The sequence below is a fragment of the Aptenodytes patagonicus genome, chromosome 4 (genome assembly GCF_965638725.1).
Source record: "Aptenodytes patagonicus chromosome 4, bAptPat1.pri.cur, whole genome shotgun sequence".
NCBI classification, from domain to species: Eukaryota; Metazoa; Chordata; class Aves; order Sphenisciformes; family Spheniscidae; genus Aptenodytes; species Aptenodytes patagonicus.
The window spans coordinates 48104723-48118644 of record NC_134952.1 but is presented as its reverse complement, the minus strand read 5'-3'; the positions used below and the strand labels follow the sequence as shown (position 1 = coordinate 48118644).

General features: G+C 39.3%; 1 protein-coding gene across 1 annotated transcript; it reads right to left on the bottom strand.

Annotated features, from left to right (window-relative positions):
* Positions 1-666: 666 nt before the first annotated feature.
* GASK1B (golgi associated kinase 1B) lies at positions 667-13514 on the bottom strand. The gene is made up of 4 exons (XM_076337621.1): positions 12518-13514; positions 5220-5434; positions 1173-1399; positions 667-874 (listed from the first exon to the last, which is right to left on the bottom strand). Exons 1-4 carry the CDS (start codon positions 13512-13514, stop codon positions 667-669), a joined length of 1647 nt encoding a protein of 548 aa, XP_076193736.1.
* Between the last annotated feature and the right edge of the window lie 408 nt (positions 13515-13922).

The following is a 13922-nucleotide window of genomic DNA, read 5'->3' as shown; positions in this document are numbered from 1 at the left end:
TTGTCAAATTAATTATTATTGTTAAAGCTGTGTTCTCCTCACTCTTTTTAAATTTCCCTGATGTCCAGAGCAAACACCCCTGCATTTAAAAGAGCAGAATTTAGTCTTCAGATTTCAAAATATCAAAATAAAATAAAACAAAATAAGCCTTTGGAAATGTTGGCATTTTGGTATTCATAATCAAAAAGACAAATTCCTGTACTAGATATGTTTCAGCAGGTAGATGCAATGACAGTTTTCATCAATGTATCAAGTGCTTACAAATCTCTGTTCCCATTTAAATTTGCAATAAAACTTTTACTGACTTGAATGAGGGAAGTAAGAGTAATCCAACCTAATGTACTGAAAATCCTGTTGCTAATTTTCAAACAGTTTAACAGAAGGAGTGTTCATGGTACCTACATATTACTACATTATTTATTGTACCATTTGGTTATTTTTCATTTCATGTCACTGGTAACATAGAAGAGACTGTACTGTGTTGAGCTGCAGCTGACATTTAAATGTTGATTTTAAACCATGTAAGATTTCTTATTTAAAAATAAACTGGAAAATTTGGAAAAAATAAAAATTAAATAAGCCTATGAATTAAATCTATTTTACTGTCAGTTTTTGCCTCATACAAATTTTTTTAAAGACTATCTCTCAGATAGAAACAAGACTGCTTCATTCATTCATGGGCAATATTTTGGCTCCATGTGCATTTATATAAGTAAGAAGAATTTTGGACCTCCTTTCTATTACATCAATAAGCTTTTCAATTCCTTTTCTGCCTCCTTGGCTCTCCCAGTATATTTTGTCAAGGAACAAAGACTGCAGCAATTTCTCACGTAAACGCTGGCTCCTCAGCACTGAAACTGCAGATTCAGGGAATCTGGAAAAGCACAAAGAAATTCATCAGCTTTGCCATCAGTCTGAATTGCAATATTTATGTTGTGGTTTAGCAATCAATTCTATGAATATAGACTGCGACTCAGCAAAGGAAGTCCATGCACAGCTAATCATATGCATGTTAATTGTATCTTTTACAGCAGTGGGATTACTCATACATTTTTAGACACATCCTGTAAATATCTTGGGCCAATGATATCTATTCCAGTAGCTTAGTGTCTCATGCGCAAACTGGGAAGAAATTATCAATCTTTTTACAAAATTAATAACTTAGAACTTACTCATTGATTCCTTGTAGTATTTTGAAGTCAAGATTGTCCTCGTTTCTGTCAAAGAAACCCTTATTGTCTATAAAGGCCAAGTGCCTTCGGTCATGCCTTCTCTGAACTATGTGTGTCAGGTCAACAGCATCCTGATCACTACATTTCAGCTTCAGTCCTTGCTGCATGCAAGAATCCTCCTTGAGAGGTTTGAATCCACAGCAGTTTCTGTCTAGTCGATTATAGATCTAAAACAAATTACAGCAGAGTGCCAAGTGAAAACAATATCAAAGTATTTGGTGCAAAGTGTCACTGTAAGACATCGCTCACTAACACAGCTGACAGGAAAGCAAGCTCAGGACAAGTATAATTAAAGTCAGCATTGAAATGGTGTTGAAGAACTGGTCCCCAGACTGTATTTTATCCATTTTATAGCCATGATTTGTTATGTCAGTAGAAATTCTTTGAACATAGTGGAACAATACCACTGTGTAACTAGAATAACAAGATGGTGAATACAATTTTTTTTTTTCAGAAGGCTCTAGTTTTTTTACATTTTCTCTGCTGGAGAACAATAAAAATAATAGCACAGCCTGATACACAGAGAGGGTCTCCATTTTGTGGGACCTATTATACTAATAGTACGCAAAATAATTGAAAAGATTTGTAAGGGGCACAGCAAACCATCAGAAGCTACAAAATGCAAGAAGAGTGCATTTATAATCACAGAGCAGCCTCCCTGAGTTGCACTGTGGTATATACTTTAATGACATGATGGTCTAGCTATTTTTTCCCATGCAAACCCTCTCTTATTCATCACACAGCACTTAGCTGGAAGGAATACATGTGGTCTAACTTTAGTGGTGTAAATGTTAAGCATCTCTTCTGACTTAGTTGTTTATGTTCCCTTTAATAAACAATGACAAGAACAAGGCACCCCCAGAGCAAAGGATGCCATTTTAGGCTAACCATCTAATACAGGAAGGATAAATCACTCCTTGAAAGTGCTTCTACCCCGGCTGACTAGATGAGAGTAAATACACAACATTGCCAGGGCCCTGAGTGCACGAATAGGCCTTAATTGCCCTAAGCACCCTCACCTGGGACCTCCACACACACACACCCTCTGTGCGTGGGCCCAGGAGCCTCATTTAAGCTCAGGCATAGCACCTCAGCCCTCCTCTAAGCCCTTCTTGGGGGGCTGTATCTGCTGCTTGTTCTGCTGCCTGTTCTGCTGCCTGATGCTCCTGGATTGCTGCTTGGGGTTCCTGTTCATTGGCCTTGGAGCTGGCTTGCTGTCTTGTCTGTGCCTGATACTGCACTATCAATGGGACCTGTGGCTTTCACCATCCTTCCTGCTGGGCTGCTTCTCTGCTGCTGGCCCTGCCTGTCCTGCCTGCCATGAGGCTGTCCTTGGCTCCGGCTCATCTCCCCAGGATGCAGCCCTGCTCCTGCTGACAGGTGCTTACAGAGTGGAAGTCTGGTCTGGTGCATCTAAGGCTTAATGAGTAGCTTATCAAAGGTAAAGCATTTTTTCTGTCCTTGTTTGTTGTATGCTGCTAACTCTTCAAACTGCTCTAAGCATAAAAGCATTAATGTTCACACAAACCTTCTAAAATTACAACTTTATTTTTGTGACACCCCAGTGAAATGAACTGTTAGGACTCTTCTCCTGATGTAGAACTACATTGCATGTTGAAAAGGCTTCCTAATTTTGTTCATCAAATGAAAGTCTAAGAGTTGTTCTATTTTTTCTTAAGTATGTAGTATTGTTGCCACCAGTCTTGGTGGTAGTGTCTGTTTTCAACTGTGAAAATCCTGAGGAAAGGAATAGATTTCTCCTTTCATGAGCAGCATTCAGCATCTGCAGGCACTAGAGCCCCTCTTGCTTGCAGTGTTCTAGCTTACGGGGTCTCTCATTCAACTCATCCAAAAGCTTTGCCAAAAAATGAAGCAGAGGCCTTCCAGACAGACTCCTTTGATGTATAGTGCTAATTCATCTGCACTGCATTTCATTACATGCATTAAATAGAAAGGAAATCGTGTTCTTACAGACAGCCTCTTCATAATATCTTGCATCATTCCAGTGTTAAGACAGAATGATGGGATGCTCTGGAATTGATGCTGCAACCTTAATAGGTTAGCATTGGTATTTGTCATATATTTATGTACATGAGAGGTCCAAACCCCCCAAATTAAAGAAGCCGTTTTACATTTAATGTCATTATTTTACTTGAGTTCTTGCAGAAGGCAAGTGAAGGTCAGCTATAAAAATTTTCCAGCCTGGTCCTATGTTTTATAGCATTTGAAAACAGAGATTAGGAACACCTATTACAGGCACCAAACCCATTCTTCTGAGGAAAGTATGTTTAATAGAGAATACTTTTCACCATTATTCTTTATTTCTGAATGACTTATGAAGCACAGATTATTTTTTTTAAACTCAGAACCCCTTCTTGGCATTTTTTGTTTTAGAATCTTCATGTTCTACTGCCTATTAGAACTAAAGTTCTAATAAACTTTAAAGTTAAGTTGGAGAGCACCCAGATAAAATTTTAATCTTTAAGAATCATAAGACCCCCTTTCACTCACTTTCTGCTATGCATGTTCTTGTCTGGTAGGCAACTGGAAGTATAAATCACTTTGATGCCAGCTACTCCTATAAAAGTAATTTGTTTCTTTATTTCATGTACAGTTCAATCCTGTTGGTACAGTTCAGTCCTGTTGCATCTTATTTTAACTGACCTCACCTTCTGGATAATAGGAGTTCAATTATGAAGTTTAAAAACTTGTCTTAGAAGATCTTAAAATTAGAAATCAACACAAACTCATGAGAATTTTTAAACTCTTCAACAAGAAGACAATGACATGAAAACATATTAACTCTGACATGTTCTGTACTATTCCTATAGGGGCATTACTATGTTTAGCATCAGAATAATCCACATATGGCTTTATAGCAGTTTCTAAGAATTACTTGCTCATAACGGGACTAAAGTTGGAGTCATTAGACAAGTGACGATCTATTTTTAGAGAAGAATTGAATGCTCTGTTTAACAAGTCTGCAGAAATGTAACCCCCCAAAAAACTGGAAATATTCATTCATCCTAGAACAGGACTGAGAAGGACAGGGATAGGCTATGCATAAGCCAAGTCACGATTTTTATATTTCAAGAAATGTAACTCTATAAAAAGCTGAATTATATGGACAACCAAACACAGTGCATAAAACTAGTGCTTGCTGCAGTTTTAAATGCAAATAGTGTTACATAAACCAGTAAGTGCTGCAGGAGGCTCAGTCACCTGGACCTGTCTGGCAGGCAAGGACAATTGGAAGTAGTGCCATATCTCAGCAAGCCATAAAATTAGCTTCCAGCCAGGTGGTTCAGTTCAGTCCTTACTCATATGGGGAGTGTATTCTACTACATAATTGCTGTAACTGTAGCCACACATTATGTGACACCACTGGGCGGAGTCCTAGTTTGGTGTTATTTGGAGAGCTAATGATTATGTGCAATACCTAATTGAAGAACAGCAGCCATATCGTTCATCAGTTGCTGCTCTACTCTTTCCTTACCAAATCACTGGCTGGGTTTTTAAAAAGAAGGAAAACTAGCCACTACAACTGTTATCTTGATCCAGATTTCAGCTGACCAAAACCACTTAAATCACCCCTGGGGGCTGTGGGGAGGTGCAGGAAGGACCACACAGTAAAAAACAGTAATTTACAGTTGTGAACATAGTCAAGAACTATGTTTGGAGAAACAAGGAGTCAAGGAGAAACAGTATGCCTGCCTCAAGGTGAAGTAAATCAAGATGTCTTAAGACAAAAGCCTTTGCTTCCTCTTTTAGAAAATGAGTCAGTTAAGTTCCTGATCTCTTTCCCTGATTATAAGTTGCGTTTTGGATATTTTAATCATAAGAAGCAACCAGAAACAAGTTCAAACTGTGAAAATACATCTCTTCCCCATTTGAAAAAAGGAAATAAACTAAAATGACTTTTCTAGGAGTCCCATGTGTGCTCACATGCCTTTTGAGGCAGAAAGTTGCATTCAGTAAATGTTTTACCTGCAGAAGAAAATCAAAGAGTGCCATCTTGGACCACTCATGATGATGGATTTCGGTACAGCCCCACTCAGCTTTGGGAACTTTCCCATTCTGCCAGCATTTCTGCTTCAATAGCTGCTGATATCGCCCCCAGGTTAATCTCACTGAAGAATGGGTACTATTATCTGTTGGGCTCAGTGAAGAATCCCAGAGAATAACAGGACACGCTTGACCATCTGAAAAAGGAAAAACAGATCATCGGTATAGTGCAATACTGCCAGACTTACTTGATCATTCTTTAGACGTTGCCTAAGCATCAATAATTATACCATTTTGCAGATGTGGCAGGAAAAATGGCCAGGGACTAATAACTTGACATCCTTTGGTTAATGTGGTCTTATTCCACATCTAAAACCAGGCGCTGCAGGAATGGAAGAAGCATAGACATTATAAACGCCTTCAGTGTACAGAAGGCTTTCTCTGTTTGAAGCAAGAGATTAATGTACAAAATCATATACTAAACCAGACTATTCAAAAGTTTATAGGTAGATTAAGAGCCTACAATGCCACTGTGAATCAACAATGTAATTTCCCTCTGATTCCAGTGAACTGATGATGATTTACAAGAGCTGAAAACTTATGTCAAAGTATTTTTTCTGCATAATGGGCATAGAAACACTACAAATCCTATACTAAAAGTGGATTTATTTTGTTATCTTTAGTATTTTAGGCCTATAATGTATGACTTCACAGCTCTGAAATAATATATGAGAATACTAGAGAGTGTGAGCTTAGCATGAATAAACACCTTGACAAGTATTTTTTTATTCAGTTATAACATGAGATCTGTTTTGTACAGCAGCTATTTTGGCCAAATTCTTTAATTCTTTTAAAGAATATTCTGTTCTTCCCTGAAACTAAGTCAAGGGCCTTAGCTTTGGTGAGTTCAAGTGTTCAGAGTTCTCAGTGGGAAGAAACCTCAGCAAAGAATTTAAAATAAGCTTTCCCAGTGTAAGAACTGATAAACATATTTCACCCAATATCAAGTAACAGGCATGTCTGTCTTCTTAGGAAAGTGGAACTCTCCTTTTCATTGCTGATGTAATGCTGTTGCTGCCTTAAACTGTTGAGGTCCCAGGACTGTGGCATGTATGCACATTAAAACAAAGAAATCCTTTATATTTCTGGGTGTAGACAGAAGACCAAAATATGATGTCTTGGTAGAGAGAGGAGGAACCATTTAACTGCGAAGCTGTTACTTGCTAAATAGCAACTGTTGAAACGTGTATAAAGCTTAAAATTTATGTTCATCTTGAAGGTCAATGAACCTAAAGTCCACACTATTGCACAATTTATTGCATAGTTAAATGCAGCCTAAACTGTCTCTGTCTTCCACATGCCCATGGAGCCAGAGATGCACCTGAAGAGAAGCTTTCAGAAACTTGCATGAAGGCAACAAGATCCATGACACCTTCTCCAGAGGTAATCCAGACAGAGAATAGCATACAGAAAACAAGTATCGGTGCCAACAGCAAGGTAAAAGCTGCTAAAGTAAGCAGCAAGAACTGTTAAAAACAGATCTCCATACAGCTGAATCAAAAAGCAACTTGTCCAAAGGATGCTGACTGATCTAAAACAACAAGTAAGAAATTATCTTTGCCCATACTTAGTAGTGAATCATATGTAAAGATCCATCTTGTATTTGCCAATAGAGCATGATAGGCCCCACACACAAGCCCAAGAGAAAAACAAAGTCCTCTCCGAAACCAGAATGTACTCGATCTTGTTTTTGCCATGGCTTGCACATACAAGTTAGTCCTTCTCAAGCCAACCCAATGTACAGCTCCACCACCTCTAACTTCCCTCCCAGTTGCCCAATGTTTCCTTAGGAACACAGAAGTCGTCCTTCCATTAGGAACATCAATCTCTTTCACTAGGATCAGTACTACCTTTATCAGCACCATGATCCACGCTCTTTCCTCTGCTGAAAAAAAGCACTGAGCACTCCTGAAAATCAGGCTTCTCCTCTACTGAGGTGCCTGAATAAGTACTTAGGAAATTAGTTTGGGAAGTCTTAGCCATTTCCTCATCTCTCTTGCTGTGGTTCCATCACCTACATTGTAGATGATTTTAGCCAAGTTAGGTCAACTATTGGCTAAGCTTCTTTTCCAAGCCAGTTGGAGAAAGTCTATAGAAGCATTGGGAATTGTCACAAAAAAGGATGGCTTTCTTCAGGACCAAGTCTGATCTATTATTTTTATATCTCCACTAACAGCTTATGTAACTATTCATGAATTCTTCTACAAACCAACTACATAAATGGTCTACTAACAAAACAAACATCTCCTGTCTACCCAAAAGGGACATGATAAACAATAGTAATATAAATACTTGAAAAATATGAATAATATCTTGCCAGTTTCCATTAAGATACAAAAACATCTAAAAAGACCAAGGCTAAATACAGGAAATGTTTGCATTTCAGAGGAAATGGGAGCAGAAAAGATGAGCCAAAATAAAATCTTTCAACTCTGTAATATAAATTGAATTACAGGAATATGAAACAGCAGCTTCAGTAAGGACCAGTGACTCACATTTTTGATGCTTGCAGGAAAAACATGAAAATGCTGAATTAAAGCAGATAAGGGGTCTGATTCATAGCTGCATGAATTGGCATGACCCCACTGAAATCAATGGAGCTCTTCTGATTCAAACCTTATGAGGATGGGGCTGAAGTTAACTGAACGGTGAAAAGTAAGGCCTGGCTAAGAATCAGAGCTTCCAGTTTGATACAGCCAAAACTGAGGAGTTTGAGTGTGTTCAGTGTGTTCTGCGTGCACTTCTTTCCTAATCAACTTTATATATTAACACAAAGGGCTACTGTTTTTCTGTTGCTGCAGCTGCATTGCACTGAATCTTGCCTAAAGCTGATTGGCTTCATTTTCTTTTCATCTGCCATTTTACACCAATATATCTACTTGACTAACTAAGATGATCTGCAAGATCGTATGGGAAAGATTTTTCAAAACTCATGTTGGAACCAGCTTCCTAGTAATTCATATAGATTTTTAAACATCAAAATATTTCTAAAACTTTTCGGCCCTTAGGAGCTACTGGCTCAGGATATCCTAAGTTGAATAACCTAACACAGGTGAAACCTCAGGCTGCTGAGACTAGACTACCTCAAGGTACTCTAACTGCTTCATGTGCAGTTAGATAATGTATCACTGCATGGCTTCTTCAACATAGGCATCATCTTAGATATCCACACACCACATCACTTTGAAAATAGTCTGTATGCTTCTTAACCACAAAGGTGCTCTTGCAAATGTTACTCTTACATCTTGTGCTCTAACTTGTATCTACAGTAATTTTTCTAACTTCCGAGAAAGAAAATATTTTCAAATGTGCCCATGACAGCATCATTAAAAAAGCAAATCTTTCACAAAGCCCTTTCTCAAACTCCTCGTTGTTCACTGTAAAGCAGTATAGCTTAACACTGCCACATTTGAAAGAAAGAGTTTAGTTACCCACATATTAGCAGGAGAGGATAACTTAGTGTGGAAAGATAAGGGACTGACATACAGTGCGTTACTTGAATTTGAGAGTTTAAGATTAAGTTCTGAGGGAAAATATAAGGGACAGAAGCAGAAAGCAGAGAGAAGTTAGGCTATTTTTCTTTCTTCCTTCTGCACCTTATTTGCAATGTTTCTGTCCTGCGCTTGTATGGATGTCAGAATTAAGGAATGCATGAAATGTGCATCAGTTGCTCTCTAGACTATGGACTGCATTGCTGCTTATACATGAACTTCTCTACCCAACCAAATATTGGAAATACGCCCTCCGAGAGGTACAACACTGGTGTAAGTTGTTTGGGTTGATAGATAGAAAACAGGAGAGGTAAATTGAAGCCTTTTAGTGCATTCTGAATGCGTAAGGCAACATTAGCTGTTTCTTATTCTTTGCCCTGATGTTAGTGATCCACATTATCTTTGCCTGCTTTTGCATAACTTTTGGTGGGATGGCAACGGCAGGCTGATAGTGCAGGCTATAACACAGATAAACCTATGGCTCCATTTATCATCACGTAGAGACCAGTAAAGCAAAATGACAAGTACAACCAGCGGAGCTATCTATCACGTCATTCGTCTGTTTGCACTAAACCAGCCATGAAAGGTGTTATTCAAAGGAAGAGTTTCTTGCATGTTTTAGGAAAAGTGGTTCTGGGCAAATAAGAGGTCCAATCTTTAGCAAAAAAAGAAAAAAGCTCAAATGAATTGAGTACACCTGTGCTTATTCTTCTCAGCACAGGATAAAACATATTTCGCCAAACTTATGATATGAGAAAACCAGGGGGGAAGAGGGGTAGTTGTCAGCATGCAGTAGTTCAGGCCCTCAGTTGGTGGTGCAATAAAATTGCATAGCAATAGCTGCGTATTTTGTACCAAAAGCTGAGTAAAGAGCTCAGCCTTGTTGCTATGATCCAAGGAGCCAGAGTCCTATTCCTACAGCTGTCAGCTGCAACACAGGAGCAAGCCTGCTCCAGCCCATGTTACTCCAGTGGTAGCTGAAACCCTAACAAACATCAGCACCATCCTGCCCTGCAAATGCTGTTGCTGAGCTAGAGGCAATATGTGCAGTCATTTTACTTAGCTTCTGTGCAAATTAATTAAGGTAGGGCTGTGACACCAAGCAAGGTCACTTATGTCTCTTCCTCAGGGTGATCAAATAATGAAGATTCTCAGTCCTGTGGTATTAATGTGACCATCCCAAAACTCAGACACATGAGGGTCGACCTCCATTTTCTCTACAATAGACACAGTTTTATATTATTTCTTGTTGTTTTACAGGCTTATCCTTTTTTTATAGGTGTTTTGGAGCTCTTGGCATTTTTGATGCCTTGTAGGTAGCAATGGGAGTAATGAATGAGTGCTTGCATATGAACTATGCTTGCATAGTTCAACACTGAACTCAAAAGGGCTTTGCCAACCTGTACTCCCTGGGCTTTTTATGTTTGGCCAACTCATTGCAAAAATATGAGGGAAAGAGTTATCATACTGGATTTTTCCATCCATGATGGAAAAAAATTTATTGTTTATAAATAATAAAAAATATTCAGTTAACACTTAAAAGGGTTTACAATTAACTAGGGAAGGTAAGGGCAGCAGACAGAGGACTTGCATAAAGTATTTTTCCAGACTTTAAAAAAAAAAAAATCAATGAGGGATTTGTAGGAATAGGGGAAACAGAACCTGTACAGGGATTTACTAAGCAGTTCTTTGAAACTGCTTTTGACAACATGAATGACAGTTTTGAAAAGCCCATTTTTTAAGGTTTTAATGCTACATCAAACATGTCTTGTTACATCAGATCACAACTGAGGCAAGCTAAAGTGATGTGTCGTGGAGAGAGAGATGTCAGCCCAGAAATTGTGTACATTCATATATACACACACAGTCTCTAATCCTGCATTGCTTTCTTTCCCATGTGAATAACCATGATTCATATAAGCTGCCCTGTAAAAAACTTTACAGTGCCTACCTAATCATAACTTAAATGCATATGGGTTATAGAAATGAGCTCACTAATTGTCCATATTATTTTTAAGAATATATTTTTTCTCATTTTCTCAACACAGATGTTTTCCAGATTATGCCAAACACAAGTGTGTAAATAGTAATCAGCTCAAGTAGATATTAGGCATCTGAGCTCCTGCATATTTCCAGGCTAGAGAAATGGAGAGCGACAAGGTACAGTAACTGTTCCAAAAGCTCTGTTCACCCTTTAGCTGGAAAAAATGAAGACCAAAATGTTATTTCTCTTCTCATCACCTAGCAACACTCTTCTTGCTATAGGAACACAGACAGTTATGAGGAAAGTTAGAGGGCAGAATGACTCTCTCTGTCCCAGACAGTCCAAAACATACTGTAAGGTGACAGACACCAAGCAACACAATGCACAATTAGCCTAATAGCAGTTTTCAGAGGCTTGTAGTCTGTCATCTCTGCAGCCACGCTGTGCAGAATTCCTCCAACCGAACTACCTTAATGCCTTATGACAGCTCTATAGCAATAAATCTTATTCCTAAAAATAAACTAGGCATAATGTATCTTCCATGCTCTGCAAGTATGAATAATATTCAGAAGCCTGCAAACTGTTGTTCCTAGAGATTCATTCACATTGTTGTACAGGCTGCCAAAAGAAAGGTTTACAAAGCAGGAAGAAATCAGAGATCACTGGGTCCTCTTCCTACTGTCAGAATTTAGAAAGTCATTCTTGTATTGCTTTTTTTAAGAAACGCAGACTGATATAAAAATACTTTGTATAAGCTGATTTCAACAGCAAGAAAGGAACAGCAAAAACATAGCTAGCCACTTTAGCAATGATTCATTAAAATGCAACGTAGTCCTTTCGGATTGTGATTTGTGACTGTACAAAAATAGCAGTTAGGCTGAAGACATATTTAACAAGATAGCAATGTTAGAAGTAGACTTACTTCTAACTCACACTACGTGTCTGAAATTTATCTTTAATTTCACTAAAGAATAAAAGTCAATTTTTTAATTGAAAACTTTATACCAATCGTGTAACGGGCATATTGAGATACTTACTGTGTATATTTCTTTGTTGGCATAATATATAGATGTGTGTAATGAACCTTGATGTACAGCAGGATTCACTGAAATGTAGTATTTTTTTAATTACTGGGGAGAGGAAAGCACTTTTAAAAAATGTTTCCGTTCCCAGAGGTATTAGTACCATGAAAGTAGCATCAAACTTCTGCAGGAAGTTTCCCTAACTCTGAGTAGGTTATCTGACTAAATATAAACCCCCTTTCCTACCATCTGTTTGAGAGGTGAATTCTTGTGCTCACTTTCAACAACATTTTATTAAAGTCAGATCTAAAAGATGAGAAAGCTTTAAAAAAAAAAAAAATCAGAAATACCCATCGAATCACAGGGTATTCTGGAATTTCTTTCACCAGTTTTACTTCAGGCAGTCTGTACAATGTCATGCGATCTATGGATGACTCCCTCTTTTTTTTTTTTCCTCATTCCAGACTCTTGTGGAAGAGAAATTGTTATTAGCCTCAGCAGCTCAATGGTATTTGATCTAAACTTTGGGGTACTGCATCCTTCTAACAGGATAATTGCACTGCAGAAATTACACACAGATATCAGCTTTACTTCCCTGTAATGATGGGGTTAGTTCTCAGGCTCACAGGAGTTAAAGGTGGCTGCTGCCCTGTGGTTAACATGGGAGGGGGAAGGAATCCTTAGCACTCCACCTGCAAGCTGAAAGCCATAGGAATGTGTTACCTTGGAAGAACTCCGATCTCCTGCTTACAGAAGGTAAGCTCCTGTTCAGCCCCAAGATCCTATCCAAATGAAAGGCAAACACCTCACTCATGTCGAGGGGTCTTTTGATGATGCCACAGTGCCCCTGGTTACAAGCAGTTCCTGTGGTGCTGGGACCCTTCGCAAATACAACCAGGACTGCTTTGTGAGAAGGTACTTCTTGGATGTTCTCTATCCGAGAATCTGCCAGCATGCGCATGTTTAGGATGTCGTCTTTGCTCAGCCAAGAGGGAGAGCTCTCGCTGTAAATCCTGATATTGCTTTCCTCAGGCTGGGGCTGTGCCTTTATAGCTTCAGAAATCCCCCCAGGTCTCCGGTGACCCCTCTCCCTGGTTGCCATTCCTTTATGCCTGTGTTCATCCAGCTGGTGCTTTCTCGCCTCCAGAGCTATTGCTGCTCCCATTGCGCCCACGGCATGCGTGGCCCTCCCCGGCTGTTGGGCAAAGGCCTCTTCCTGGCCTATAAAAGCAGCTTTTGGAAAGTGCTGTCCGTAGGACAAAGGGTTTGTATGTTTCTTCCTGCGTTTTGGCTTCACTGTGCCTCTGATATTGGCAGGCTTGCTGCGCTTGGACCGCAGGGTGATATAAACTACATTGGGTGGCAGCAAGGTCCCATTGCTACCATGCTGGGGTTCCTGGAAATTGGGTGGTGACAGGGTGCCATCCAGTGGGATGCCCAGAAAAGGAGTTTGGGCTGCATCTTGGAGACTTCTGGAACTGATCTTTTGGTGTCCTCCTTTGTGCTGGGGTAAAACGTGACCCACTTGACTGACGAGGAATCCCAGGTAGATCACACATGCAGTGCCCACTAGCAGATTCCTCTTTGTCCTTGGGCGCCTGCAAGTCCAGAGCCTCAGCACCCGTGGGGGGCACAGGCAGCAAATAAACAAGTTTTTGATTTTGCTTGGCTGATCAAAGGTGGTCATTTCTCTAGTGAATCCACATGATGAAAACAGCATAAATTCTTCTGTATGTTCCAGCCAGGAGGATGATGCATGACTTCCCTTCCCCAATTTCTATTTCTCTTTTTCCAAATAGCTTCCAGCATGGGTGATGGACAGAGGCTACTGATATGCCTGGGAACGTGTTTAGCAGTAAGGATGCTGACACTTCACCTTCTCAAGCCGTTAAATTCTTATCAGCCACCACAGGGGAAGTGATTGGCTTCAGAGAATGAATGGAGCCAGCTACGTAAGCAAAGTTTACTGACTTGTAGTCTAAAATATCTGAAGTATCTCCTTTGCAAACTGCAAAAATAAGATTAGTAGCATTTTGTTTCATTACTCACATGGCATCTGTGGTTCTGCATTTTTAAGCGATAGAAGTTCTAGATTAGACAGTATGCATCTAGAAATCTGTTAGTATAC